The following is a 26,983-nucleotide window of genomic DNA, read 5'->3' on the forward strand; positions in this document are numbered from 1 at the left end:
TGTTGAGTCCCCCGTACCAATAGGCTGCTGCCATCTCATTTCCCCATTTGGCCAGCATTCCCAGCCTCAAAGGCAAGCACCAGCTCCATTCACTTGCCTTTCTCAAGATTATTCAGGGTTTGGAACTCAATGACAATTTAGGACTGTCTTTGCCTAAACACCTCATTTCAGTTGTTCTTTCCACAAAATTAATGGTTCCTGACCACATGTACTGTGATTGTTTGTGTCTGGGACAAGTGAGGGGGAGATTTCCTCACTGTTTCCCAGGTCTCTGAATCTCTACTGCTTTGAAAGCTGTGCCCATTCACAGTGCTGTTTCCTGTCCATCTCCCAGAATTTTGGGGAGAAAACATACCATGTATAATTAAGGAAAGCATAATGACCACACTAGAAAAAATAAATATGGAATGATAATCTAGGTATTGCAATTAAAAATGCTCCTCTGGTAGTTTGTTTAGAGATGATAACACCACTTTCTTCTGTTTTCAGGTGTGGCTTGATCTTTTGAAGCCTGTTATGAAACAGATTAGAAGTAAGTACTTCCTTGTTGACATTTCTTTCCTCAGTCTGAGAGTACTTGAATAAATTGGGACTCTGTCGGTTGCAATCTTTATATTCTCAACCTTCTGCACTAAATTTTTGTTGGACTGATTTTTTAATTTTGTCCTGTCCTTAAAAGATGAATGGTTATGTTATGTCACATGAGCACATGAGCAGGCTGACCTCACCCCATGGGAGCCTGGGGTTTAGTCTGGAAAAGGCCCTGGTGGCAAGGGAGGGAACAATTTTGTAGAGAAAAAGAGTGCAATAAAAGACTAAAGGTACATACACTGCTGACTGGTAGTAGGAAGAATCAGAATAGAAGAAAAAGAACAGGAAGACTTTATTACTGGGAAGGAGCTGGCAGATGTGTTACAAATGTGTGAACATTGCTGCAGAACCTGGGACTTTTGAAGACCAAGAGGAGGAAACAGTTGGGATGGGGGAAGCTACGGTCAGTGCTAGGAAAGAACAGGAAATTGTAAATAGCCACCAGCTCTGAAAAGAGTAGAGGTGGACAGGGAATGTTCTGATTATTTTGTTTCTCTGTCAAATGTCAGACAAGTTCTTAATTTATTGAACTTTGCCATTGAGATCCAGTTTTTCTAGGTGCTTTTCTGGTCATATTATCTGAGTGTATGCTCTGGCAGCTCTCCCTCCCACAAGAAAGGGATGCATTCGTCCTTTTGTCACTGTCATACTTGGAAGAATTGGAACAAATGTGCTGTTCTTAAAACAGAAATAGTAATTTGCTAGTGGACTTAAAAAGTAGAATGTGTTTTAGCTCCCTCCTGTTCTGAAGCAAAGAAAGTAGATATACATGTATTTCATTGGATCAACTGATGTAATTGCTAAAAACATATTTGGTTTTGGCAGAGTAGCCCTTGACCAAGTTACTGTTCTCTTTTATTGCATGTAAATTTTATTGGGCAGTCTCCAAATGTCCTGCGTGCTAACAGAGGACAAGAGGTTAGCATGTCTGTATGCAGTGCAGGTTACATGAATCATCCCTTGTACATCATTGTGCATATCTGGCCAGCATGTCAGTGATGTTTGTTAACTTCCTTTGACGTTTTCCCTAGGACCGAAGCACGTTGTTGTAAAATTTGTGGTAAAATTCTTCCCACCCGACCACGCTCAGCTGCAGGAGGAACTGACAAGGTTAGTAGCTGTGTGACTGTTTCTTGTTGTTAAATCTCTGATGGACAGAGGGAAGAACATGGAATTTGAAATGACTGGGTGAGGATTGATGACTGCCTCTTTTAGCTTGGTGTTATTTATTCCAGCCTTGAAAAAATAGGCCCTAAGATTCAGCTGCAGTCTGTGCTGAGAGGTTCTGCAAAGTGCAGGAGTCCTTTGCATCCTTGGATATGGAGCTTTACTAGCCCCAAGAGAAGTCTGTTTGGCAACAGAGTTCTCTGTTTGGCATGATGAAGTCATGTATTGGCACCCTGAAGTATCCTTCTGCCAAGGGACGTGTGTGACTCTGCACCCTCATTTGGGACAGAGCTGTTCTGTGTGACCTGCTGAGCTGCAGCTGCATTGGACCCTGTCTGTATAGCCAGCACAAATGCCAAGGGTTTGCACAGGTGGAAGTGTGACTTTGGAGATGGAGAAATGCAAAGGAGAAGGAATAAAATGAAAAATGAGAATGTAGAGAAAGGTATATATGCAGACAGTACCTTAATACTAATGTTTAAGTGCTTTTCAGTGCATTTCAAAAACTTCATTCAGCTTTGAATTTCACACTGTATTGGCACAAAAACTCCTATTTCTCTGTGAGTAAATATGTGTACGAGGGACCTCTTAAGGTTCTTTCTCACTAGAGATCTTTCATTTATGGTCAGAAACATTATTTTGTTGTAGTATTTCTTCACTGCAACTTTTCACTCTGCCTGGTCTGAAGTATTACTAGCTTTTAATTGCATGTTTCCATTCTGATTCAGAATTTTCACTCTTAGTTTTTATTTTCAGTCTTCTCAAAAGACAAAGTCCCCTTTTGCAAAGAGCTCTGGTGTTCTTATGACTTGCATTATAAAGAACAAGTACACTTTTGTAATAGTCACTGTTTATCTTTGTTATGTTTTCTTTTGGCAGTAGAGCATTGGAATCGAAAAAAGAATAAATTATTGATATTGCTTGATGGCCTGGAAAGAGAAAAGTAGAAATGTGGGTTAGGAGGAAGGACTGTTTACTTGGTAAAGACAAAAAAAAAAAAAGTAAAAAGAATAAGGGGATGAATGAAAACTTGCAAAGTAATGTTATTAATGAAACCTGTCTGTTTCTGAATAGATACGCTGCATATCTGCTTCTTAGTATGTGAACTGAAAATTATTTTTTGGTGATCTCTATCTGTACCTGGAGATGTGTCTCTTAATCCTTATGACTTTTTTTTGTTAGATTTTAAATATTTTATGCTAAGGGACTTGGATATCCATATACAGCAGTGTGTAGGATGTAAAAGCATCTCCATGGGGAACTGCTTTATCACTTGATGAAGAAGAGACTATAACATTTTTGTGCTATATTCCTCTACCAGGGTGAATTTTGTATGGGTAGACAGATTTCTGCAGGTTTCAAAAGGATGTTATGTAGATCTGCACATATTTCAGTATGTGCACACACAGTACTTTTCCATTGCTCCTCAAATCAGCTTGCCCTTTCCATTTAGTATACCTACATCTTCTCATGCAGAAACTCACTGTTCAAATAAGAGCTTTTCCCTAAACGTACTAAAATTCAGTCTCATTAAAATTATTGAGATCCTAGTATGAGTTCTCCAGAGGAGCAGCAGTCTTTAGAAGGCTTGTTAAAGTGTGTCTCGCCACTTCAGGTTTCATACCAGCTGCGGGAAAAACACCCATTACTAGCTCTTTTCTCTTTTCTTTTCTTTTCTTTTCTTTTCTTTTCTTTTCTTTTCTTTTCTTTTCTTTTCTTTTCTTTTCTTTTCTTTTCTTTTCTTTTCTTTTCTTTTCTTTTCTTTTCTTTTCTTTTCTTTTCTTTTCTTTTCTTTTCTTTTCTTTTCTTTTCTTCTCTTGGAAGAATTGGTTACTGAGTGGATCTAAGCCAATGTCTGTTGAAACTGAACCTAAAGCAATTTAAATGATGAAATAATTCTTGGACTTCTGTTGTCTCTGCATTTAAACCGGCAGTGTAGAATTGTCCTGCATGACTGAAATGGTTTGGAGGAAATGTTAGAAATGGCTGGTACACGGACAGTGCAGATATTAGGGCCACAAAGGTATCAGAGCTAGCTAGAGTTGTTGTTTGATCAAGATTTTGTGCCTCATTCTCAATTGAGTGTCAAGGTGGAAGTTTAGAGTTCACTTTGTATTCTACAAGAGCCAGCTGATAACTCTAAATCACTGGTTTATCTGTTATTTCCTGGTGGTTAGAAGCAGCTGCATTATCTCTTGCTGAATACTCAGTAGCTGTCACATTTGCTCGCCCTGTCATATCTTGTTGCTCTGGTTCCTAACGGAGGGAGGAAGAGAGAAAAAGGGAGATATCTTGGTTCTTCAAAGCATCCACCATGTACAGCTCTAATGGCAGTAATACAGTACCTGTTGTGTTTTATTTACCCTCTAAACTTAGGTCATTCAGATCACTTCTATAGATTCCAAAACGTGCAGGGAATGTGCAGTCCAAGCCAGAGTTGGGATAGTTTCCCCTCTTTCCCTCCTGCTTTGTGGTAACTCTTTGTTCACTTCTGTTTTGCAGGTACCTATTTGCATTGCAAGTGAAGCAGGACCTGGCACAGGGAAGGCTAACATGTAATGATACCAGCACTGCCCTCCTAATCTCACATATAGTACAGTGTAAGCTGCCTTTTTTCTTCTTTCCAGATGGATAAACAGGGTGATTGGTTGGACATGCTTTGCGGGGTTACCTCTTAATAGCTGCTGTAGGGACAGGTTTAAGCCATATGGACAATTTATTGTAATTCTGTATAGTGGCATTCAAATGCAGATAATTTACTGTTTCAAATAAAGAAGAGTTTATGGTCACTGGATTTGAATTTTCAAAGCATTTGATAGGCTACCAAAGATCATTTAAAAAGCAGACTTTGCAGGCAGTGGCAAACATGTTGAATTCTGCTGAAATCCTGTTTTATTATACTTTGCATCATGTCAGCGGGGTATTCAAATTCCTGGAGATCTTTATGCTGTCTAGGGAATGTAGTAAATAAACATGCTTAGAATGCCAGACTAAATCACAGTCCTAAGAGGAAACTGATAGGGAAGAAAAGAAAACAATAGATTTTAAGCCTTTCCTTTTTTTTTTAACACTGTCCAGTAGAATCATACATTAATTTTGTTCATGACATCAAAGCTTCTTTTAGCTTCCACATCACTTGAAAGACAGTATATGGATATACTTTCAAGACTTTATGGATACTCGTCTTGAGAATAACATTAAGAAAAACCACTTAGCAGCAGCAAGTATAATGGTTGTAATAGACATTGTTTTGCATGGACCTTGTAGAATTCTGAGTTGTGTACTTCTACTGTAATGCTGTTGTATGGAAATTACAGTCAACAAAGACATACAGAGGCTCTTTGGAGGTGAGCAGATAAATCTCATGATTCTTTGTCATGGTCTGTTAGAGTGTTAGGGCAGTTTCTCATCAATTGCTGTTGGAAAGGCAGGTATTTTGTGGTTCTGTTTGCTTTGATCATCATTGACCAGTGTGACTGAGTAGCAGTAAGATGCTATGAAATTCTGTAGTCCTCATACCTTTTTCAAATTGAGTATTTTGGCAGCACGGACTTAAAAATTAAAATCCTTGACTAGTGAGGTTTTTGTCTCTTGTTTTTTCCTGTTAGTGTCCAGCAATCCAGCTGTATTTCTTTTCTTGGTTAAGCTAATTCTAACTTCCTATAATCTCAGGCAATAAAAAAGAATCTTGATCATTTGGGGAAATTGAGTCTCATTTGCTAAACTGCATTCTAGAAGGTTGAGTTTTCCTACTAAATGTCTGTGCACCAAAGAAAGATACTGAGAGGAGTGGACACCCTAATGCATGTGTCTCTCTTCATTTGAGGTTTTGTTTTATGTTTCTAGAAACCTCTGCTAGAAGTTTGCAGTTGTCCTTTTTATTTGACCATCTTGTGTCTCATGAACATTTTTCTGAGAAAATTTTCTCTGGTGAGAGTGTGCAGCTGTATCTTACCTGCATGGCTGTCTTCATTTATTTTGTCTCTAGCTTATTTTTCAATAGCAAAAGAAATATTATGTATTTGTCTGCAATAAAAATCAGAGTAAACAGATGATAAGAGTAATAGTATCAAAAGGGAAAGATTGAGAATGCAGGTTAGTTATTGTATGTCTACTAATGCTGTGCCAATAAGTGGTTTCCATGGGGAATATCTGATTCCAGGAGGCCCATGTATTATGTATGCAAGCTTATGTCAAAGTTATAGACTGTTACTTATCATAAAATCACAATATGACAGCAAATAGGTTTCTGCTAAATTAGCATGTATATTACAGGATGAAATTTTTATTTGAAACATTCAATTTGAAACTACCTTAAAAGCATTGTAAAAAGTGTTAGAAGTGAGAGGGCACTTGGATGGTGCAAATGATGTCCTGCAGGGAGTGTGTGAAGTATGAAGATGGACTGGTCATTAGCCAGAGTGTGCCTAGGTTGCCACGAAGGCCAGTGTCATCTTGGCCTGTATCAAGAATAGTGTGGCCAGCTGGACCAGGGCAGGGATTGTCTGTCCCCCTGTACTCGGCACTGGTGAGGCCAAACCTCAAACCCTGTGTACAGTTTTGTGTCCCTCAGAAAGACACTCAGGTGCTAGAGTGTGTCCAGAGAAGGGCAGGGAAGCTGGGGAAGGTTCTGGAGTAAAGGTCTCATTAGGAGCAGCAGAGGGAGGTGAGGTTGTTTAGCCTGGAGAAAAGGAGGATTGAGGGGGCCTTATCCTTCTCTACAGCTGCCTGACAGGAGGTTGTAGCCAGGTGGGGATCAGCCTCTTCTCCCAGGTGACGAGTGACACAGGACAAGAAGAAATGGGCTGATTTTGTACCAGGGAAGGTTTAGATTGGATACTAGGAAAAATTTCATCATGGAAATAAGAAATTCAAGCATTGGAATCGGCTCCCCCAGGAAGCAGTAGAATCACCATCCCTGGAGGTGTTTAAAAGATGTATAGATGTGGCACTCAGGGACATGTTACTGGTGGACTTGGCAGTGCTGAGTTACCAGTTGGACTTGATGATCTTAGAGGTCTTTTCCAAATGAAGCAATTCTATCATTCTGTCATACGAGGAAAAGAGCTGAAATACAAAGCATTAGATGTATGAGAAGTGCTAATGCAGACAGAATAGAGCGTGGTGTAATGCACTTGCAAGGTAAGAGGAAAACCATCAGCAGTGTAAATAAGTCTTTGGCTAAATCACAGGAAAAGATTTTAAAGAATAGTTACATCTGAGGCTGACAATATTTACAATATAACTCTCATTCTTGATGGAGTGCTACTGTAAAGTCATTTAAGGTGTAAAAGGAGGGTAAGGCAGTAAGTAAAAGCTTGTTAAGTATGAGGTCAGAGAGAACAAATTCAGAAGTAACTTGAAAGCCAGGAAGACAATTTTGATAATGGGTTAGCAGTTGAAAAATTCTGTGAACATTTTAGAAATCATGTAGAGGTGAAGAAAGTGTCTTCTGTACTGTTGACTCTGAAGAAAGCCCTACAGGAGGTGTGTTAAGCTCATCTGTATAGACAGACATAGGGATTTTGAACTGCATTTTGAAGAATCCAGGCCCATGTTATTTGAGGTGTTGCAAAATTAAGTGGGTTTATGGCTTCATTAAAGAACAGAAACTTGCCATTCATTTGAGGTAGGATTAAAAACAGACCTTGAAGATTTTAGAGGCTGGGATGAGTAAAACTGGAAGCAGAGAGCTGTTTCTGAGATGGAGACACACAGGACAATTTTAAAAAGGGAAATTCTCAAAGGTTATGTAGTATTTCTACCATTTTAAGGAATGATTGAGAGCAGATGGGGTGAATGAGGGGGTGTAAATCAGACAGTCTCAGTTTTCAACTCTTTTCCACCTCTGACCTTCGAAGTAGAAAATGTCATCATGTGTCTGCAGGCAGTTTGGGTCAAAAAAGCTACTGCTCTGTCATTCACAGATGCTTTGGTTCCTCATTTTCAGTGCCCACACAACACTGCTATTTCCTGTGTGCATTTAAGGTGCATCTGATCCCAGTTTGTCAGAAATACAGTGTTTTAAATATGATCTGAAACCTTTCCTTTTTCTGAACAGACTTGGTTTGAGCAGAACTGGATCAAGGGTTCATTTACGTGGGTGGAGCTGAGGTGAGGGTGAAGCAGGGGTGTCTGAGCAGGGGTCTGTCATATCCTGGGTCAGCTGTGCTGATGTGTCTAACTGCAACCTGCATTTAATTTGAGGGCACTGTATATTAATTTCCCTGACGTTACCAAGGTAGCAACCTTTGTTGCAGCAATGTTGCTATTATTCCATTGGATTTGCAGGCAGAAGCTGCTATGCCTGTTCAGTGAAAAAAACTAATAACAAGATTTTCAGAGACATTCCAAGAATAGCAGGCAACGAGATAGTAATTTGGCACCCACAGATAGATTGCCTGCCCCTCACCCCCACACCTGCCAAAAAAAGGAAATTTCCCTGAATGGGCTGCAAAATGGAAGGTGGGTGTGCCATACTGTTGCACACACAGTGTTGAATAACTGCAGCAGATGGGAGCAGCTTTGAGGAGGAGGGAGACAGAATGTGTCTCAAACTGCTTCAGAATTAGAGGAAGACAAATGTTTCATAATCCCCATGAGGTGGATTACAAACTAGTGTTCAAACAAGCAAACAGAACCATCTTTCTGACTTTCTCTCAAAGGTTGCTGTGTGGGACATGGGCCTGGAGAGGAAGCTAGTGCTTGGCTGCTCCATGGAGAGACCCCTGAGCACCCTGAGAAAGTGTGAGAGAGATGGATGAGTTCTGCTCAGTTAGTGCTGCCCTTCCTGTTACCCCTGCCCTTATCCCACACACAGGTCAAGGCAGCACTGATGGCTGCATGTCTTCACTTGACATCCAACAACTTACTTAGTTATGGTAGATGGGAGAAGTCCTGGGGCTTCTTCTCACATATCAAATACTAGCACAGAGGAGGAGAGATTAACCTGTGGAACATTATGTAGTGGGAATCTGAATCATAAAACCATGACACAGGTTGCAAGGAATTCTGTTTGCTTCTCTGCACTCTTCCCAGCTGTCTGTGTCTTTTGGATTGACCAGATTATTCAGATGTAATATAGTGTTTTAATAGACTTCTCTTAAAATTCTTCACAGCTGAGATTGGGGATTTTGATGAAACCATAGATCGTGAACACTTAGCGAAGAACAAGTATATACCTCATCAACAAGCATTAGAAGACAAAATCATGGAATTTCACCGTAACCACATGTAAGACTTCTTTGCTTTTGTTACTGGCCTTCTTTTCCTGTAGAGTAGTTCTAGTGGTAAGTATATGCTAGATCTGAAGTTCAAAAGAACTATGGATTTCTGAGATTCTCAAAGGTTGCTTCTCAAAAACCGTTAAAGTCTATGAACTTTCTGAAGGTTACTCTTGCCTTTTCCCCATCATCATAACAAGATGTTTAAAGTGCAATTGATTCAATATTCATTCAAGCATGCTGTTATTTTACAGTCTATTTCATACAAAACACTTTACTGCTGATTTTGTGCATGCAGATATGATTGCAAATCACGACAATCAGTCAGGCACTTCTGACAGTAGTCTTTTGGTTTCAAGGACACTGAATGTTGCTTTTCAACTTTTCCATGCTGTATTTTGAGATAGGCTGAAGAAAGAGTTTAGTGATAGTTTTAGGAAAAGCACTGAGTACTTGCAGAATGAGGGATTTGGGGGAGCAGAATTCAAGATGATCATGCAAATTGGTATCCTAATGTCTGGAGAAAAGACCTGTACTAGAAGGATGGTGAACAGAGGTACCAATAAGGCATTGAAGAGCATTTTTTAGCTGTTGAGAACACTTCAAGATGTGAACAGTCTCTTTTTTAAGCTAGGTTGAATAATAGGTGTGAGTGTAAGTGATTTCTATGGCAGTAATAATCAAAACTTGTCATCATTTCATCACAGTTAATGCTGGTGGTGCTTATGGCTTCACAGCATTTATGGTAAGGTTTTCATGCCTTCTGTTCTACTTCATTTTGGTATTACATTCACTTTTGTGATAAATAGCATCATTACATGCTTCCATTAATGATTTTTTTTTTAGGAATATGGTATGTTTTCCAGGGGAAAAAAGCAAAAGGAGGTAATAAATTCTGTTAGAGCTAATGGTTTAAAATCTAGTTGTATCAGGTGTCTCAGAATTGGAGCAATCAAAATTTATAATAGACTGTAAAATCTGTGTATTCTTTGATATTTGTTTAGACTAAGTTGTTTTTCTAGCTGATACACGTCTGGGGACGTAGAAAAACCATACACATATTACACTTCTGACACTTCTCAGTCTCTTTGATCAAATGTCTCTTTGTTCTCTGGAGGACCTCTTGATCTCTATTAAAAGGTGTGACAAGCTTGTGAGTGTTCTCTGTTTTCTTTCACAAGGGGACAGACACCAGCAGAGTCTGACTTCCAGCTCCTGGAGATTGCCCGGCGGCTGGAGATGTACGGGATACGCTTGCATCCAGCCAAGGACAGGGAGGGGACAAAAATCAACCTGGCTGTTGCCAACACAGGCATTCTGGTGTTTCAGGTTAGAGCTGCTCGGGATGTGGTTTTGCACTTCATAAAGCAGAGAGATTTCTGACAGCAGTAAGAATTCAGGAACTCACCCATGTCTACAAGTGTTCATTTGGGAACTTCCAGGATTTTTCTAAGGATGATCTTAAACCTGTTATAGCTGCATTCGGTCCTTTGCCTCTAGGGACTCGTACCTTATGTGAATGCACAGTGTAGAACTCCATCTGCATCCACAATGTGCTGTTCAAGATGCAAACTGAGCCGTGGCTCACAATTTGCAGCTTGGTCATGCTGACTTCTACATGTAGGAGCAGGTAGGTCTCAGGCATGGTGCATATTAAATGGGTGAGAAGCAGAGACAAATAAAACAACAGACAGCTGGAGTCCATGGGTGAAGGCAGTAAATATAAGTTCTCTGTAGTGTTACTTCTTCAAAATTTTTACAATTTTCTTGACCAGACTTGGCCATTGTATCTTTGCTGAATCCAAGGATCTTACTTCATTCCCTTAAAGGTCCAAATTGTTTTCCTTCTATTTCTTTCCTCTCCTTTCCTACCCTAGTCAGTCTAGTAAATAGTCATGAAGCATCATTAGTAAACTTGTCAAATTCTCATTCTTCAGTTACCCTTATGTAAATAACAAATTCGGCTCTTAAATTGTGAAGCTACAGGTAGTCAGCTGGTGTCAGCTGCTTTCACTTTAGATGCTTACCTGACTCTGTGCTAAAAACAGTAAGTAAGCTGTTCTTTAAAATGTCCCTTTTTACAATTGTCAAAAAAGACTAATCATTTTAAGTGTTTGAGTATAATTAAAATACTAGTGTTTCCAGCCTTAAAAGGACTTTTAGTCTTTTCATAGAGAAAAATAACAGCAACAAACAAGCCCAGAAATGTCTGACCCAAATGCTCTGAAATAAGATTTCAAAATACCCAACCAGCCAAACAGCCAAAAAGAGGCAGCAGATTAAAAAGATCCCTGGTCAACTAAATGAGTTGGTAGTAGAACCCCAAAACTGAAGCATAGGTTGAAACATGAGAACACTAGGACGTTGTTAGAAATACACATAATTCAAGCAATTGTATGTTCAGGCTCTTTCCCTGCTCCCCCACAGCATTTTCATCAGCTGAATTAATGAATTGCCAAGCCTTGTAAATTAAGACTGTCTTCAAGGTGAAAGTGTGTGTCCACAGAAAGCAGCATGGACCTCAGAGTCCCAGCAGGCAGCTGGGATCCTTCCATAAAGTCTAGTTGCAGGTTGATGGCCCAAGGCTTGATTTGTCAAGGTCTGAAGTCATGTCTTCTTGACCTAATGTGTTTGAGACTTTCAAAACAGTTTTGTTTTTAAAGTTTCTGAAAAGCTTGGAAATTCTACTGGGTCAAGCTCCAAGACTGAATGCTGCAAAGGAAATCGGGCTCTGACTGCTGGAGTCTGCCCAGCAATTGGTGTCTGTCAGTAGGCTTAGGGCTTCCTTCATCCACTTCATAGGTCAAGAGCTAAGTTCTTATTTTTATTTTGGTTATAACAAACTGATTGAAGTTGAAATATGAGGATCTCATTAGAATTACCCCAATGAAAATAAAGGTTCACTCACAAATGGCATAAGCTGTAGTCAGACTTGTTTTAAAGTCTGCCATTTATTTAGAAATCAGTGTCAGTGCAGCTGATTATTTTAAGTAGATTAATTATGTGATTCTTAGACTGCTGGTTGACTTAGGAGAGATCATTACACTGTCATTACTCCTACAGCTGTCTGGTGATGGTGCCCAAATCAACGTGGGTTTCTACATTTAGCAATCCTGTAGTAGTTCTCTGAAGCTTCTGTGCTGTGCTCTAGGAATGTTTGTATTGAAGTCATCATTGAACACCTCCAATACCTGCTGACAAAGATAAAGAATGAAACTTCTAGAGGGTAGAGGCTAGTGATGTAGTGGCTGAGAGTTGGAGTATTATGAAGATAATTTCCTTCTTGCTGTTTTGCTTATGGTATTGGTTGCTTTTTCCCAGAAAATCATTTTGTGGCTCTTCAGAGTCAAATAATTTGTTTAGATTGCTTTTGCTTCTGGTGCTCCCTATGAAAGGTCAAAGTGTGCACAGTATTTTGTACTTCCAATACAAAATCTGCAGTTGCTTGTTTTTTCCACAGTTAAGCAACATTTAAAGGAATATTTATTTTGCCCTGCAGACATGAAAAGAGAAAGGAAATCTACCTCATCAAAGTGAGGTGACGTGTCTGGATTCCCTGCATTCTCTGTCTTTGGTGGAAATAGAGTGAGGCACCTTTGGAAAGTGATTTAGTCCGTAGAAAATCTTGAGTCTGCATAGTGGCCCAAGACAGCAAACACTGGTTCACCCTGTCTTGTGCAGTGATATTTTCACAGTAATTAGTCCTGTATTCCAAGAGTTTAACCATAAGTGCCTGCTTTCAGTCGTTGCACCAGATGTTTATGGTTTGCATTATCAGAAGATGAGTTATAAGAAATACCATCATTTCAAGTTAAGTGAACAGATGATTAATTTATGACAAGCTTCTTTAGTGGTTTAGATTTTTCCATTCGGATCTGGAATGATTAAACCCAGCTGGCTTTGTTCTCTGTAGGGTCACACCAAGATCAATGCCTTCAACTGGGCTAAGGTTCGAAAGCTGAGCTTCAAGAGGAAACGTTTTCTTATCAAACTACGGCCTGATGTGAATGTAAGTCCTTGTTAGGAGCTGGTGAAGTTGACAAAAGGTTATTTGGTAAATTTCTACTCACAGATCACACATGGTTTTTATCACCTCATGAATATTTTAATTGTTTATGTTCATTATTGGTACTGTGCACATCAACCTGGCATCTCAGGTGATCAGTCCTGGCAAAGGATATGTAAACGGAATCAATCATAATAGAATGTCCCAGAGTCATCTTCTGGTTGAAACTCTGGTACTGTATCATCAATTCTTGAGATACAGCATATAATCAACTTCTTCTCATTAACATTCAAGCCACTGCTTTGTCTCTGTTGTATTTGTCAATAGCTTTGATACTGACAGGCAGACCAGTGATGTCTCAATGTTAGAAGGATAGGGCCTGTTAAGCCTGAAAGCCAATAAGTTGGGAAGAAACTTTTGGGGTTTTTTTCTTTTTTTTTTTAGCACCTGATTTGTCAGTGCATTTCCATAATTATATGTTGCTTACCAGCTTACATTGCAAATGCTATCCCAATTTTCAGAGTTCATTCCAGGACACCCTGGAATTCCTTATGGCCAGTCGAGATTTTTGCAAGTCTTTCTGGAAGATCTGTGTGGAGCATCATGCCTTTTTCAGGCTTTTTGAGGAACCTAAACCAAAGCCTAAGCCTGTTCTTTTTTCTAGAGGTTCTTCATTTAGGTTCAGGTAAGACATGCATTCTTTCTACTTTGTTGCCTCTCCATTTCAAAATCACATCCAAAATGGTCTAAGATTAAACCTGTTATTTTCAGCTCATCTTTTTTACATTGTAGTTTGCTCCTTTATATTTTCCATTGCATCTTCTTAGCCAGAATAGTGCAAAGAACTCTGCAACGGAAAACCCTGCATTAAATTTGTAGTAGGTGCTGCAAAGTACCTTTCTTGAGGTAAGATACAAAGTATATAGGGTCCAGCTGGTTTTGCACAAGAAAATTCACCTGTGTCATAAGCAACACTCGCTACCAGTTTTTGGGAATTCTTTGAATCCTCTGCTCCTAGGATGGGGTCTTTCCTATGTATCAGAGTAGAGGTTTGTATTTTTGTTGCATGTCCCTGTGATAAACCCATATTTTTGCAGCCAAAAGCAATGGCTTTATGCAGGGATCTTTATGTTCACAAAGGATTTATGTGAGATGACCATCTCTGCTAAAACCAGGTGTACCTGTGATATTGTTAGACCTGTAGAAAAGCTTTTAATAGTTGGGTTATTGTTTGGAGGGTTTTTCAGTTACATTGGCAGAAGCATCACTGTAGATATTGCATTGTGTATGCCAGGGGGAAATCCTTTTATTCATACAGTTTATTTTGTTTGTGGAGCTGACACAAGCTGTACAGCCAGAAATGCTCTTTGCCGAGATGAATGATGCACTCTAGATGCCTTGCACAAGAACATAGTGTATGTATAGCTATCCTGACTCTCTTCCCACTTCGTTTGCTGCCTGCAAAGTAAATTAATTAAGATGGAAGGACCTATGTTGGGTAAACAAGCTGTAACTTGTTACGTTTCTGCCTGAAGTAGATGGAAAACTGTGGGTGCATTCATTTTGGCTTCATCCTCCACTCATTATGATCTGTGTTACTACATTCAGTAACCTTTTCCAGGCCCTGAAAGCCTCTAATGAATTGGAAGACTTTGGCTCTCAATTGAGCATTCTTGAGGTGTGGGTTTCCTGTGCTGCTTTCAGTTTACTTTGGAGTTTATAGCTTTGCACAATAGACGGTGCTTGGGTTTCTCACTACTTTACACCCTGTAGCAGAAGGGGAGAAAGGGATTCCAGCCTAAATCTCTGCAGAAAAGGTGTATTTTATACTAGCAACCCAGGAATGAAGTGTATGTCAGGGGGTTTCATCTCTGTTCCAGGGTTTACCAATATCAGATAAGGCTGGTATTTAACTAAAAAGGATTCAAGAATATATTAATTCATGAGAGGAATGCTTAACCCCTGCTTAACTTTGCATTGTAATGACTTCCCAGTTAATGGCCCCTATAGGGTGCACACAAGTGAATTTAAGCAGTTCTGAAATGGCATCAAAAAGTAGCTCCATAGCAAAAAAAAGAAGCAAGTCACATGAGAAATGCTAAAAAATCTGTGTGTATCTGACCAGGTCCCCTTCTGTATGGTCCTAACATGAGTTTCTGCTGATAGTGACAAATACTTTTCTGGTTGCTGTGACTTTATATGCAAGTGAAATATAAAGTTATGATGACCAGGTAGTATAATGCATTAAATACTTGAACTCTGGTTTTCTTCCAGTGGTCGGACTCAGAAGCAAGTTCTTGACTATGTTAAGGAAGGAGGGCACAAAAAAGTGCAGTTTGAAAGGTGAGAGAAAATAAATTTATTATCCCAATATGTTATAATCTAAGAAAAGTCGTGATTTCCAGTTAGTTATAGTCTGAGATCTTGGCACTAGTCCAAGAAAAAAATTCCTTTTCTGCTGGTTTGACAGTTTATCACATGTGTAATATCCCATGGTCCTGAATGTTTTGGCAGAAGTTTGATAATTATGGTTCACTTAAAATCAGTAGTCTTCAATCTGTTTTTCAGCAATGGACATCCTACTGTCACAGGTAACTTCTCCCAATTTTGATTTGCACCCTCTTTGCTGGGATGTGGTTAATGTGTGTGAACAGACATATTCAGCTCAGAATAAAACTGAAAGCAAGAAAAAGTAAAGCTAAGCTCAAAGGAGAGGTCTCTAGGGAAACTGGAAGTCTTCTGGCTTGCAAGAGCCAGTTCTGTCTGAACTCATCATGCTCATGGTGAGCTGAAAATAATGGCCAAAATGCCACAAAGACCATGACAATAGTTCATTGCTTATGATTCATGCTTACCTAATAGACCATTTTTCCTTCAGTGCTTCTCCCTTTTCTTCCAGTGATATGTTTGCAAAACGTAGCACAGTAAAATATGGAGGAATGTTAATCTGTTTTGGAGCAAAATTTTATAAAAGATGTTATTCAAAGGTTTTGTTTTAAAAGAGGCATGTCTCTTGATTCCTGTTTGTAGAAAAAAAAAACCCTGAAATAGCTCTTTATGTGATTTTCCTTTTATCTCCAGGAAACACAGCAAGATTCATTCCATCAGGAGTCTGACTGCACAGCCTTCAGAACAGCATACAGAGGTGCCAAAACAAGTCAGTGATGTTGATGAAACCCTGGAAATGAAATCCTTTTAAACATTTCTTGTTAGATTACCCTCCACTGATTGCTGTTTTGAAACCCTAGGAGCATAGTTTTCTGCTTGCTTACCATTTAACTGGGAGCTAAGGAGCCTTGGGTGTCATAAGCTTTAGGTTCTGCTGAGTGAAACAGCACTGCTTACAGACAACCAGATACAAATAATGAGCTTGTCTGAGCTGTACTAATGACCATCTGAAAAACTGCAACCCTCAGTGTTACTGCCAGGGTCCTTGGTGGCATCTGGGGGAAGTGTAATTACTTTTCTTTGCTGAGAGATCTTGGTTGCACATTTCAAGGTGTTAGGTTAGTATTAACCAGGTATTAACCAGGAAGGAGAACAATTATTTCCTCAGAAAAATTGCACCTCTGGCCTACTAAGCTGTTCTCTCTGGTAGATACCATATGTATTTATCTTATGCTGACAGCTGCTGTGTGCTAGGAGTTCACAAGTCCACAAGGCCAATAGTGGAGAGGCTGCAGCAGCTGCAAGGTCCCAGGTCCAGCTGGTAGTAAGGCTGAGCATGTATCCACTGTGGGCACCCGTGTGAATGCACACATACCGTACATGAACTGTATAGACACAAACATAGAAAACAGCACTCCCACAGGCACAGACAGAGCCAGTGGTCTCACCCTCTTGCACTCTTTGGCTCTGGCTTCTCCAGTTGCTGGCATCCCAAGCACACCAAACATATGGGATGATGGCTCTCCTGGGACAGCCTTCAGAGGAGACAGGTCAGGAAGCTTCATTTTCCTGACTTGGTTGTTGTGGTTTCTCCACTTGCCAGTGTTCTCTGTGCTCATCTGTGTCTGTGCAGGTGAGCCCTTGATCACCTAACCTTATGTTAGGTAGAGCTTAAAATGTCAGGAGCAAGCTACTAGGTTAAGGCATTTAAGAATGCTACCTGAATCTTCACCTTCCATGCATCACTTCCTTTTGCTATTCACAGGCTCTCGCCTGTCTGCAAATTTAGGAACTTCCAAGGGTTTTGTTATAGATGGAGCCCGTTTCAAATAACTTGTAGCAGTTTAATGTTGCTGAGATAAACTCAGGTAGATGGAGCATGGCTGCTGGGCAGATGTGTGCAGAAAAGCCAGCCTATGAATCAGTAGCAGATATGCTCCAGGGAGTGAATGTAGGGTGCTCAACCTCTTTTTTTTAGAGTCTGATTAATTATGAGGCTTGAGTTACCTCTTTTCTTTCCAAGAGACTCCTATTTTGCTGTGGATGCAAAATTCTGGTGTGTAATTACATGCAGCCTTTTTCCTCTGGCTCCCATCCCTCCCAAACCTTTCCCCTCCCACCCTCCCTCCCCTTTTGTCTTTCCCTTTGTCTCCCCCTTGCCTTCCCTCTATTGTCTTTCCAGAGTGCTAGAGCCTATGGAGACAGCAATGATTCTGCAGCAGTGCAGAGCTGCCGGCAAGGGAAGGAGTTGAAATCTTCAACAGAAGACACTGGACAGCACAAGAGCCCTTCCTTGAAGAAAAGTCCAAAGGAAGGCAGAAAGGTGGATGGAGCAGTGGTCTCAACAGTGGAGGAAGAAGAGGAGCCTGCTAAGGATAGGATGCAGCAGAACAGACCTCAATCACAGCAGCCAAGCACAGGTCCAGCTTCCAGGGCTGCTCATGGCAGCAGCACCTCCATTCCTTTCATTGACTGCAGTGATGTAGATAGCGAGTATGACCTCCTCAGAGGACAAATAACCCGGTCATATTCCCAAACAAATGACAATTATGAGGGTGATTTGACCAGTGGTGCCTATATTCACTACAGAGATGAAAATCGCAATAGAACTAGATATAGGGATTCCTCAGCTTCTCTAAAGTCTTCCCAGTATCTCTCTGAAGAGTACCTTGATGATAACACAGCTAATCTCTCCTTCTACACTGGGGGAAGCCCCAGGATGCCAAGGCATAGCTCTCTGGTTGATGAAATGTTTAGAGGGCCGGGGAGCCGTAGTCCACTGGCCACTCCATTGCCTCCCAGTAGCAAAGAGTCAAGCCCTAACATGAGCCTGAGTAGAACTGGCTCTCAGGGTTATGTCTCAGAAAATGGGCACGACTGCAGGGCGAGGGCTGGGGAGGAGGACAGCCATGCCCCTAACTGCCATGGGTACTGCAGATACTCTCCAGGTTCTCAACGGCTTCGTGCACAGAAAACCCACAATCTCTGCAATAAGTCAGTTACAGATCCATTTATCCTAAGCCAGATATCCTCAACCCCTGGGCAGGAGTATAGATCAGAGAGATATTGCAAAGGAGGTGGGGTGGCTAAGATGTCTTCTCCAGAAGGCAAAATGCTGGCCAATGGTATGCCAGCTGGGGCACAGTCAAAGCAGAGCCCAGTGATGCAGTCACTGCGTGCCAGTGGCATGATGGATCACATGGCTGCAATCCAGATGATGGAGGGCTCCACCAGCAGTGGGACGGAATCTAGTGATTCTGACTCAGAAGTCATTAATCCCTTCACTCACCCCTTGGTGTTTGGAAACCCCGTTGTGCTGAGCTCCTCTCCCATGCCTAGAAATAAGTACTCCTTTGGAAGCCTTCAGCTTGATGAGGAGGTAGAGGAGGATGTGTCTGTTGGCCTCAGTGATGAAGATGGTGTGCAGGTCTTCAGCTGCTAGGCACCAGTAGTGTGTAAGAGACCAGGAGATACTGTGGTTGCTCACTGGAGTGGTTGCATCTCCTGGGGCTCGTGATGAGTGGCTGGTAATAATTTCAGTGCATGGGCTATTTCAGACATTATTGTTGTACAGAGGGAAAGGATGCTAGAACACGATAATAATTCTCAGTGATGCTTAGCAGTTTGCATCTCCTCTGAAAGGCAGGACTAGAGGAAAATCATCACTGATTTAGGTACCTCTGTAAGACTCACCTCTTCTTTGTTTGAAGTCTTGCTTTAGGTGTATGTTGTAGCTGCTTTGATATTTGACTAGTTATTTTGACATAACAAGCAATCAAATCAAGTAGGTGCATTGTGCTCTTTTGTATGTCTGTTACAATCTTTATCTCTCCCATATAAGGAGAGCAACTTACTAGAGTGCCTCAACAGAGTTAGGAAAAAATAAACTTGCGGCCAAATGCAGACAGCTTGATATTCAAGACCAGGACTTGTTGAAATCTTGAAATATGCTGGAAAACTTTTTCATAGCAAGAATGTGTCTGGTCTACTCTTCTTCATAACTCATTTTATAATCTGATGAACTGAGGGTACAAATCAGGCATGTATAAAATGACAGTATTGTCAAGAAAAACGATAGTGTTGTCTTTTGCTTCAGTGGGTTCAACAGGCTGAATTGGTGATGGAGATTTTGAAACTCCAAACTCTTCCTTAAGCAAGCAAATGAAAGATGATGAAAGACAAAAGATACAATTAAAGTGAAAAAAACTTTGATCGAAACAGCTCTAATGAAGAGTGGTATGAGTATTACTTGCAAGGCAATCCTTTCTATCCTTTATCAGTTTAATATAGAGATATATTGCAAGAAAATTTTTAATTATACTTTCAGTGAAATTTTTATAGAGACATCAAAGTTCTGTGTTGGGTGGTTTGGAGTTGGTGGTTATTTTATTTTTTGCTTTGATCACAAAAAAATCTTCATCTGTGCAGGATCCAATTACTCTGTCATAGGCTAGTTTTTTAGTAGTGCCACCTCAGAAATTTTTCATCCCCCTGACAAGAGAATGATAGGAGTAACTGATTGTCCAGGGTGATTGTCTTCTGTTCTATCCATAGAGTGGATATGGGCAGAAGGACAAAGAGACTAATTCTGTGTATACTTCCTTTTCACAGGCTAAAAGTATTGAGAATTAAGGTATCCTAATAAAATCTGGTGTTAGTTTTCTCCAAGTTAAGTAAGAAAATCCAGATGAAAGGTCCTCTGTATGGAAAGTGTCCTACAGTTACTAGAGCTGGGAGACAAGATGTGCTCTTTGTAATTGGCCTTATTTTTAACTTTTATATATTTTTCTTCTAGAAGAATGAAAATAAATCCCAGAATTTTAACTGATGAAAAACAGCATTGACTGAACTGCAGGTCACTTCCAGTGATCCACATCATGCAGTTCATGCATGCAGCAATGATTAATCCATTCACATAAGTACTGATGAAAAAGTGACAGGACTTTGTAAATTTAGACAATATAAAATTTTCAAGATTCTTGTTACAAAAATTATAAAATAAGAAGTCTTTTTAATTTTTCTAATGCCTTGATCTATGCACACTTTAACAGAGTTTAATATGAGTGAAGGATATTTAAAAGTATACCTACAGAAGTTAGGCATGTGTTGTTATATACTTTACTGTTTTGAAAGTAAAATGTCTTTGTGTAAATATAAGTATTAAGTCTCTCATCTCCTTTAGTGTGTTGGTTTTCTTAGAGATTAGATACCTCATTCTTGAACAGGAATGATTTAAATCATCTCTGTAGATACTGATATTTTGAGGACAGTGAATACTCTCATTTATTCCTGTAGTTAAAAGCATGAATCTACAAACGGTGAGATTGATAATTAGGGAACAGCTTCCTTGTATATGATTCTAAAAGAGGATGGTTTGTGTTTTGGATTTAGAATAGCTGTAAAATAATTGCCTTGAAGTTCACAATATATAAGATGAAATATACTTACACAAGTAGTTGAAGCTCACATCAGCAGATAGTGTGAGCATGGGGAAGTGGGTGCATGACTCTCCTTCTGATTTATTTTTATTGCCTGTGCAGCAGAAGTACCAATAGGTATAAAATAAAGTAATAGCAATTTGGACAGATGAATTAATTGGCTCATTAGCCAGTAAAATTAGAGTTCTAGAAACGGATTTTTAACAAAAGGATTTGCAGTCATTTCTACTTTAAAAAAGTGAATAGATTTCACGTTCTTTGGACTTATGTGAATATAAAATTTTGTAAGTAGTGTTTGCTATTTTGCATCCTTTTAGATACTGTTTCCAGGCCTGATTCTTCTCTCATATGCCTACAAAGATATTGAATTCATAACTTTTTAAGAACAGACCCACTGGGTAGCTGGATTTAGCCTAGTTGCTAATAAAGTATCTCAACAACTTTTCCCACTTCAATATTATCCTCAAAAATGCAATATGAGGAGTATTCTGTCTTCTGGCATTTTTTCAGCTTTGAATGTTTAAGTAGTTTTTGTTTTAACACATGGAATTCTTCCAGTTAAAAGAAATGAAGTTTACAAATTGCATAGGAAATAATTTCATTTAGGATTAATTACTCCTGCAGCATTCTAATGCCAGTGAAGCTCCGTTTAATATCAGCAGACAGGGTTGTAATTAAAGCAGTCTGTGGGCCAAATTCCTCCACCAGACATGTGGTTCATGTCTGAGCCCTTGCCAAGAATGGCAAAGTGAAAAAGAGTTTAAAACATTTTCAAACAGGATCAGGCCCCTTAGAATTCATCTGGGAATTTTTTTCTGTGGGACAATCAAAAGGACCTTGCAGAAAAGAACAGAAACCTTTAGGGCAAGACTGCAAATGAGATGAGATGGAGGAGTTCTTCTCTTGGCTCACCAAGTGCTCATGGTAAGAGGACCTTGTCAGTTCTAGTTCACTGTTGCAAACATTTATTAATATGAATACACTGGATGACAGCAGTGATCTAAGCATACCTTTATCTCAAGTATAGCAGGTAGTTACAGACAAGGTAACAAACAGATTCTCCCACCAATTCCAGTAGATTGTGGAATGTGGCTGATGCTACTTTTGATTCACTGTTTCAAAATTTTTATTGGGAATAATGAACTTTCAGTCCCATACTCATCAAGTGCTCAGATGTCCTTAGGCAGTTGGTACAAATGAGGCAGCTGAATCCCAGCAAGACTGAGCAGCTGTGTCCTGTCTGAACTGTGTAGTCCTGAGTCACTCATCTCCTGTCTTTCCAGAGGATGTGGAAGAAGCCTCTTGTTGGGTTGATGAATCAGCTGTGTCCGTGTAGTTGGGTAAATACAGAGACAAGTTGCAAGAGCAGTTAGGGGTTTGTCCATAATATCAGGCAGGTCTGGGTAATCTCTGGATAAAAGGCCCTCTGATTCATTCTTTGCTATTTCAACTACTTGACCACATTCAGCCATCCTCTGCAATGGCAGTAGAAAGGTAATGTCAGACAATTTTAAGTTTTCTCCTACTCAGCAGCAGTTCAAACTTGTGATGTCCTCTTGGGGTCTTCTGGAATATTTTTTTTCATGGCAGCCTTTCCTAGAACCTAGTTTTCCTCAGTGACCCAGGATATTAAATTTGTCAATAAACAGATGCAGGAAAGATGGAGAGTGGCAAGTTGTTGTAGGAGCCGAGAATTACATAGGATATTCCAGGTGTGGAGCTTTGAATGATTGATGTCTCAATGGCCTAGAGTGCACTGTTTTCAGTTTAAGTCCATATCCCCTAGCAAACATATTCCTTGTGCATGACAGAGAAGAGTGTTCTCTGAAGATGATTTCCACCAAGTGCTGCCATTTCACCCATGGCTCATAGCCTGCCTCACAGGCACCATCCCAGTAACCATTGCAGTGCGTGCTAAATACAGATTATATCAAACTGGAAGAGAAATTCCCATAGGTGAAAAATGTGAACGTATGACTGAAAGTTTTTAGGTTTGCTGTATTCGCATTTGCTTTATGTGAGCTATACAGAGCTGAGTTATAGGCAGATGAGCATAATGAAAGAATTGCATGTCAATAGTTTGAAAAATCATATCAATCTGTTAGTTTTCTTCGAGATTAAAGGGCATGCAAAACTAGAAAGAGTTTTCTCCACAGAGCAGCATTGGTAATGTTGAATGTAATCAGTAGAACCCAGTAAAGAGTGGAAAAACAATGGTTTGTGAATTAGTTCACTAAATGGGGCTAGTATTACTAGACCAGACTGCTTCAGGACCTTTATTTTCTCCCCTGGATATTTGTAGGACAGGTTTTTGTTCCCAGTGAGGCTTCTATTAGTTGAAGCAGCTCTGTTCATTCTGAAGTGAGAGCATTCATGCCAGAAGTTCCTGTCCTGACCTCTCTATCTGTACATGCAAGTACTTGGTGGTGACCAGAGAAAGTCAATTAGAAAATGGGTGAGACAGATCTAAAAGCTGTTTATAGGCCCTCTTTTTCTTCAGTAAAAAGCAGAGATGTTGTAAAATCTGTCCTCTTCAGACCCATCATAAACACACAAACATAGAGTCTCTGTAATCCCTAGAAGTTCCTTCTGGAGAGTTCCAGGAAGACAAGGAAAAGAGATGAGTAGAAAACATCTTAAGCACACAAAAACTACCTAGCCCTATTTATTTGCAGTTCCCTTTGGCATAATGTTCTTTTCACTATTTTTCTGACAGTTTAAAGTCCCAGTAGTTTTGTAGGGTACTCAGAGAGCTAGAATTATGTTGATCATTTAAACTGGTGAAGCAGACCCGATTTTGAATTTTCACTGGTAAAACCAGTGATTCAGATCTGCAGTTTTTTGAATTGCAGTACATGCAATTATCATGAACTGTGGCTATTTCTAGAACAGTTCTTTAACAGAAAAAAAGGATGCCTGACCTATAAATTCTGTCAAATTCTGTGTTTGTTTAACTAATCTCATTTATCTTAATGAGCCATTGGACTGCTGTCAGAGGTGACTTTAGAATGAGATTTTAATTGCTGCAATTTAACTTCTAATGATGAAAAACAAATTACCAATCCAAGTTTTTCCTGACTTCCACGCATGTTTGAGGAAGTTGGGTGTCACAGCCTTGTGCACAGAAATGCAGATCACTGGAGAATCCCTGTCATTCAGCAGCATGGTTGTCACCAGCTGGAAAGAGCAGTGAATGGGAAGGAAAGAGGTTCTCTGTTCAAGTAGGTAATAAGGTGAAGCAAGCCAAAATCCCTTTTAGTCTTCCAATAAAGCTGATCTCTCTCTCTCTAAATGGTGTAGTTTCTTAAGGCAGCTTCTCTATACTTTAGCTCATATCTTTCCTCTTCAATTAGGGAATCAATCCTCTTCTCCATAAAAAATAAGAGAAACCCTAAATGTATGAGGGAAATTGAATCTTCTGGAACAGTTTTTAATATGTAGGCCTTTCTTTTATTAGCTGCTTTGGTTGTCTGTTTGCAGACAGAAGTGGTAGGAGACTAGTCCTTGTCTCAGAAATCCAGCTGCTTGTTGGTGTCTCCTACTTTTGGCGGTGGTTGTGGGTCTTCTGATGGTAAGTGGGACATGCACAGTGCTGACATTGTGCGGACCCAAGGCTCAGACTGGTGTGCAACTTCCCTCAGATGTGAGCAGCAGCGGACTCTGGTTGCAGTCAAGCTATGTTAGGAAAAGTTTTTGCCAGTTCTGTCAGGTTCTAGAAAGGAAGGAAATTTAAATCCTAGGAAACTGACCTTAGCAAAATCTTTCCTCTTCTCTTTCAGTAGTTTCTATAGTTACTGAAGTATGCCTAGACAAGGGCACATATCTTAAGTTACATATTTGTAAGGGAAATAATTGTTGTGCAACATGTGCATCCCGAGCAAAGGTGTCTTCTGTGTTCCTCCCTATGGTTAGGCTGTGTGGTGCCATTGATACTTTTAAATACAAAATTTCTACTTAAAAATCAAAGGCATCATATGATCAAAAATTCTAGTTTGAGTGACATGTAGCACTTTTACAGAGTGTTTTGTCTTTTGTTCTAATTCTGTGTTCTATAAAGAGCGTGTAGTATAAGCTTGGTTTATGTTGTTTGTTATTAAAAGCAGTGAGCACTTTCTTTTAAATGTTATGAGATCTGGAAAGCCTGTGTGCCTGGCTGAGCTATGTATTCACAGGCGTGTTCTTCACAAGTATGTGTGTAAATAATGGTGGTGTTATTACAGTAAAGGGAGTAAGGACCTTAGGATCATAAATTTGCATGACATAATGGTAAATAGTTTGCTCAATAATGGTTAGCATTTTAAGATGTAATTTTCGTTGGTGATTTTTTGTTTTGGTAAAGTTTTGGCCCCTGAGAACCATAAAAATCTACAGTTCACACTGATAAAAATCAAGTCTAAAGGCAGTAATGATACAGCTGTCACTGACTGAGCATGGAAGGTTGAAGGAAAATGAATGCTTTCTGATGCAAGAGCTTTCAAGCTTGTTAAAATTAGATTAGATGCTTTCTTTAAAATGCTGCAAATCTTGTTTTGAGAAGGAGAATAGGCTTTTGCCTTTGATGATTTTCAGCAAGATCAGAGGTAGTTCTTTCTGCTTAGCTCAGAGAATGTTAGAGCTCATGCCTGTTGCTTTTCTATGAGGCACTTAAAAATATTTGATTAGCTGAATTCTTATATTTCCCTTTTCCTGCTAAAAAAATCACCTGGGCCCACTAACAAAAGTGCATAAGCTTGGCAGTGTTTCACTTACCCAACCCTTTCCTGATTTCTGTGTGCACATGCATAAATTTTTCTAAAATAAATCTCAATAGTAAAAATTAATTTTTAAAATTGGCAGTGCTGGGGACTTCATTCTCATTTTTGTCATTTGTTTAATACCTTTTAAAGAGAAACATTTTTTGTTTCATTGTATGCACTGTTTTGTCAGCATGTACCTCTCTGGGAGAAAAAGCCTTTTCAATGTTCTGTCTATCCTCAAAGCATGGTATATCTTCTGTTCCTTGCATTGTTTAGAGCACTGTCTCAATGTCCTTTTACTGCAGAAATGCCTATTTTGTATTGGGAGTACCTAATTCCCCCTCTTACAGTGATCCTGCCTCACGGAGCCCTCCTTGCCTCGGAGTTAATGCAAACCCTCGCCAGGATGTGACTCTCAGGAGAAGAGCAGAGGGAAGCAAGGGGAGCAGGTTTCTTTTCCAGGGCGTTTGGGCTCCATTGAGCACAGTCAGATTGCCCTTCATTTCCTAATGAAGGCTGCACCAGCAATCGGGGCCGTCTGCCCTGGCTCGTGAGCAGGATCACTGCAGTCCTGGGGAGGTGTCTTGTTGGAATGGACAGTATCTGTGGCATAAGCTTACATGGGGGCTGAAGGCTTTCAGTTCTGTTGTGGCACTGTGTCATGTTGGTTTAAAGGCAAACAAAGGCAAACTAACCCTAACCCTGGGTACAACAGGAAAACCTTCTATAGGTTGCTCTATTTCTGTCTGGAGAGATCAAGGCTAGACAAAGGACTCATGCCCAGTGACCTTGCATTCTCCCCAGACTGCAATGCTCACTCTTTGTTCTTAAGATGTGAGTAGACCCTGATGTAGGCCAACAGCAGTTACTGTCTGATTTCACACTCACCGCTGTCTAATACTGCAGTACACCAATAAAGCATGGACCTTTACCAGCTGGAGAGGTTGCTGGCTACTAAACCAACACCAAGCTTGATGAGACTATAAGCATGTCAAGCCATTTAACTGTGTATGCATGGAATTAATTTTTTTATTATTATTTTTAGTTTCACCTGTACCTGAAGGCTTTTACTCATTCTAACTGGTATTTTGCTGTAAAACTGTCACTGGTTTAATTGTTCTGTCCAATTGCTGGCTGATGCTTTGTCCTAAATATGAGGAAATTGGTTCATTGAGAAGGTGCACCATTTTCCCAAATTCTGCTCACTGCCACAGGTGTGCATTTTGAAGCTGTGAAATCAAAGTGAACCTTTCTTCCTGTCAAGTTCCTCTTCAATCCAGGCAGAGTTAGTGGTCATGTGTAACACTGGATTTCTTCACAAGTTTGTTTTTAATTCCTGTTCCTCCTCAAAATCCTTGGTACTGCATTCAGGGATGTACATGAATTTATGGCTGTTGTGTAACTACTTTTCAAACTAACCAACTGTAGCCACTG

The 26,983-nt window shown here is 39.9% G+C and overlaps 1 protein-coding gene across 4 annotated transcripts in view; it reads left to right on the forward strand.

The window, feature by feature from the left end:
- Nucleotides 1-26,983, forward strand: part of FARP1 (FERM, ARH/RhoGEF and pleckstrin domain protein 1) — a 200,400-nt gene that overhangs the window by 136,665 nt on the left and 36,752 nt on the right. For 3 of the 4 annotated variants that reach the window (XM_014873374.2, XM_014873375.2, XM_088159837.1), the window contains exons 4-13: nucleotides 490-532; nucleotides 1,623-1,701; nucleotides 4,261-4,358; nucleotides 8,877-8,991; nucleotides 10,163-10,310; nucleotides 12,895-12,990; nucleotides 13,509-13,672; nucleotides 15,262-15,330; nucleotides 16,069-16,144; nucleotides 17,558-17,795. In XM_014873374.2, coding sequence (XP_014728860.2) covers nucleotides 490-532; nucleotides 1,623-1,701; nucleotides 4,261-4,358; nucleotides 8,877-8,991; nucleotides 10,163-10,310; nucleotides 12,895-12,990; nucleotides 13,509-13,672; nucleotides 15,262-15,330; nucleotides 16,069-16,144; nucleotides 17,558-17,795 — 1,126 coding nt within the window. The remainder of the gene's footprint in view (nucleotides 1-489; nucleotides 533-1,622; nucleotides 1,702-4,260; nucleotides 4,359-8,876; nucleotides 8,992-10,162; nucleotides 10,311-12,894; nucleotides 12,991-13,508; nucleotides 13,673-15,261; nucleotides 15,331-16,068; nucleotides 16,145-17,557; nucleotides 17,796-26,983) is intronic. The other variant, XM_014873376.2, reaches the window with a different exon arrangement.

The sequence above is a fragment of the Sturnus vulgaris genome, chromosome 2, assembly GCF_052056855.1.
Source record: "Sturnus vulgaris isolate bStuVul1 chromosome 2, bStuVul1.hap1, whole genome shotgun sequence".
NCBI lineage: Eukaryota > Metazoa > Chordata > Aves > Passeriformes > Sturnidae > Sturnus > Sturnus vulgaris.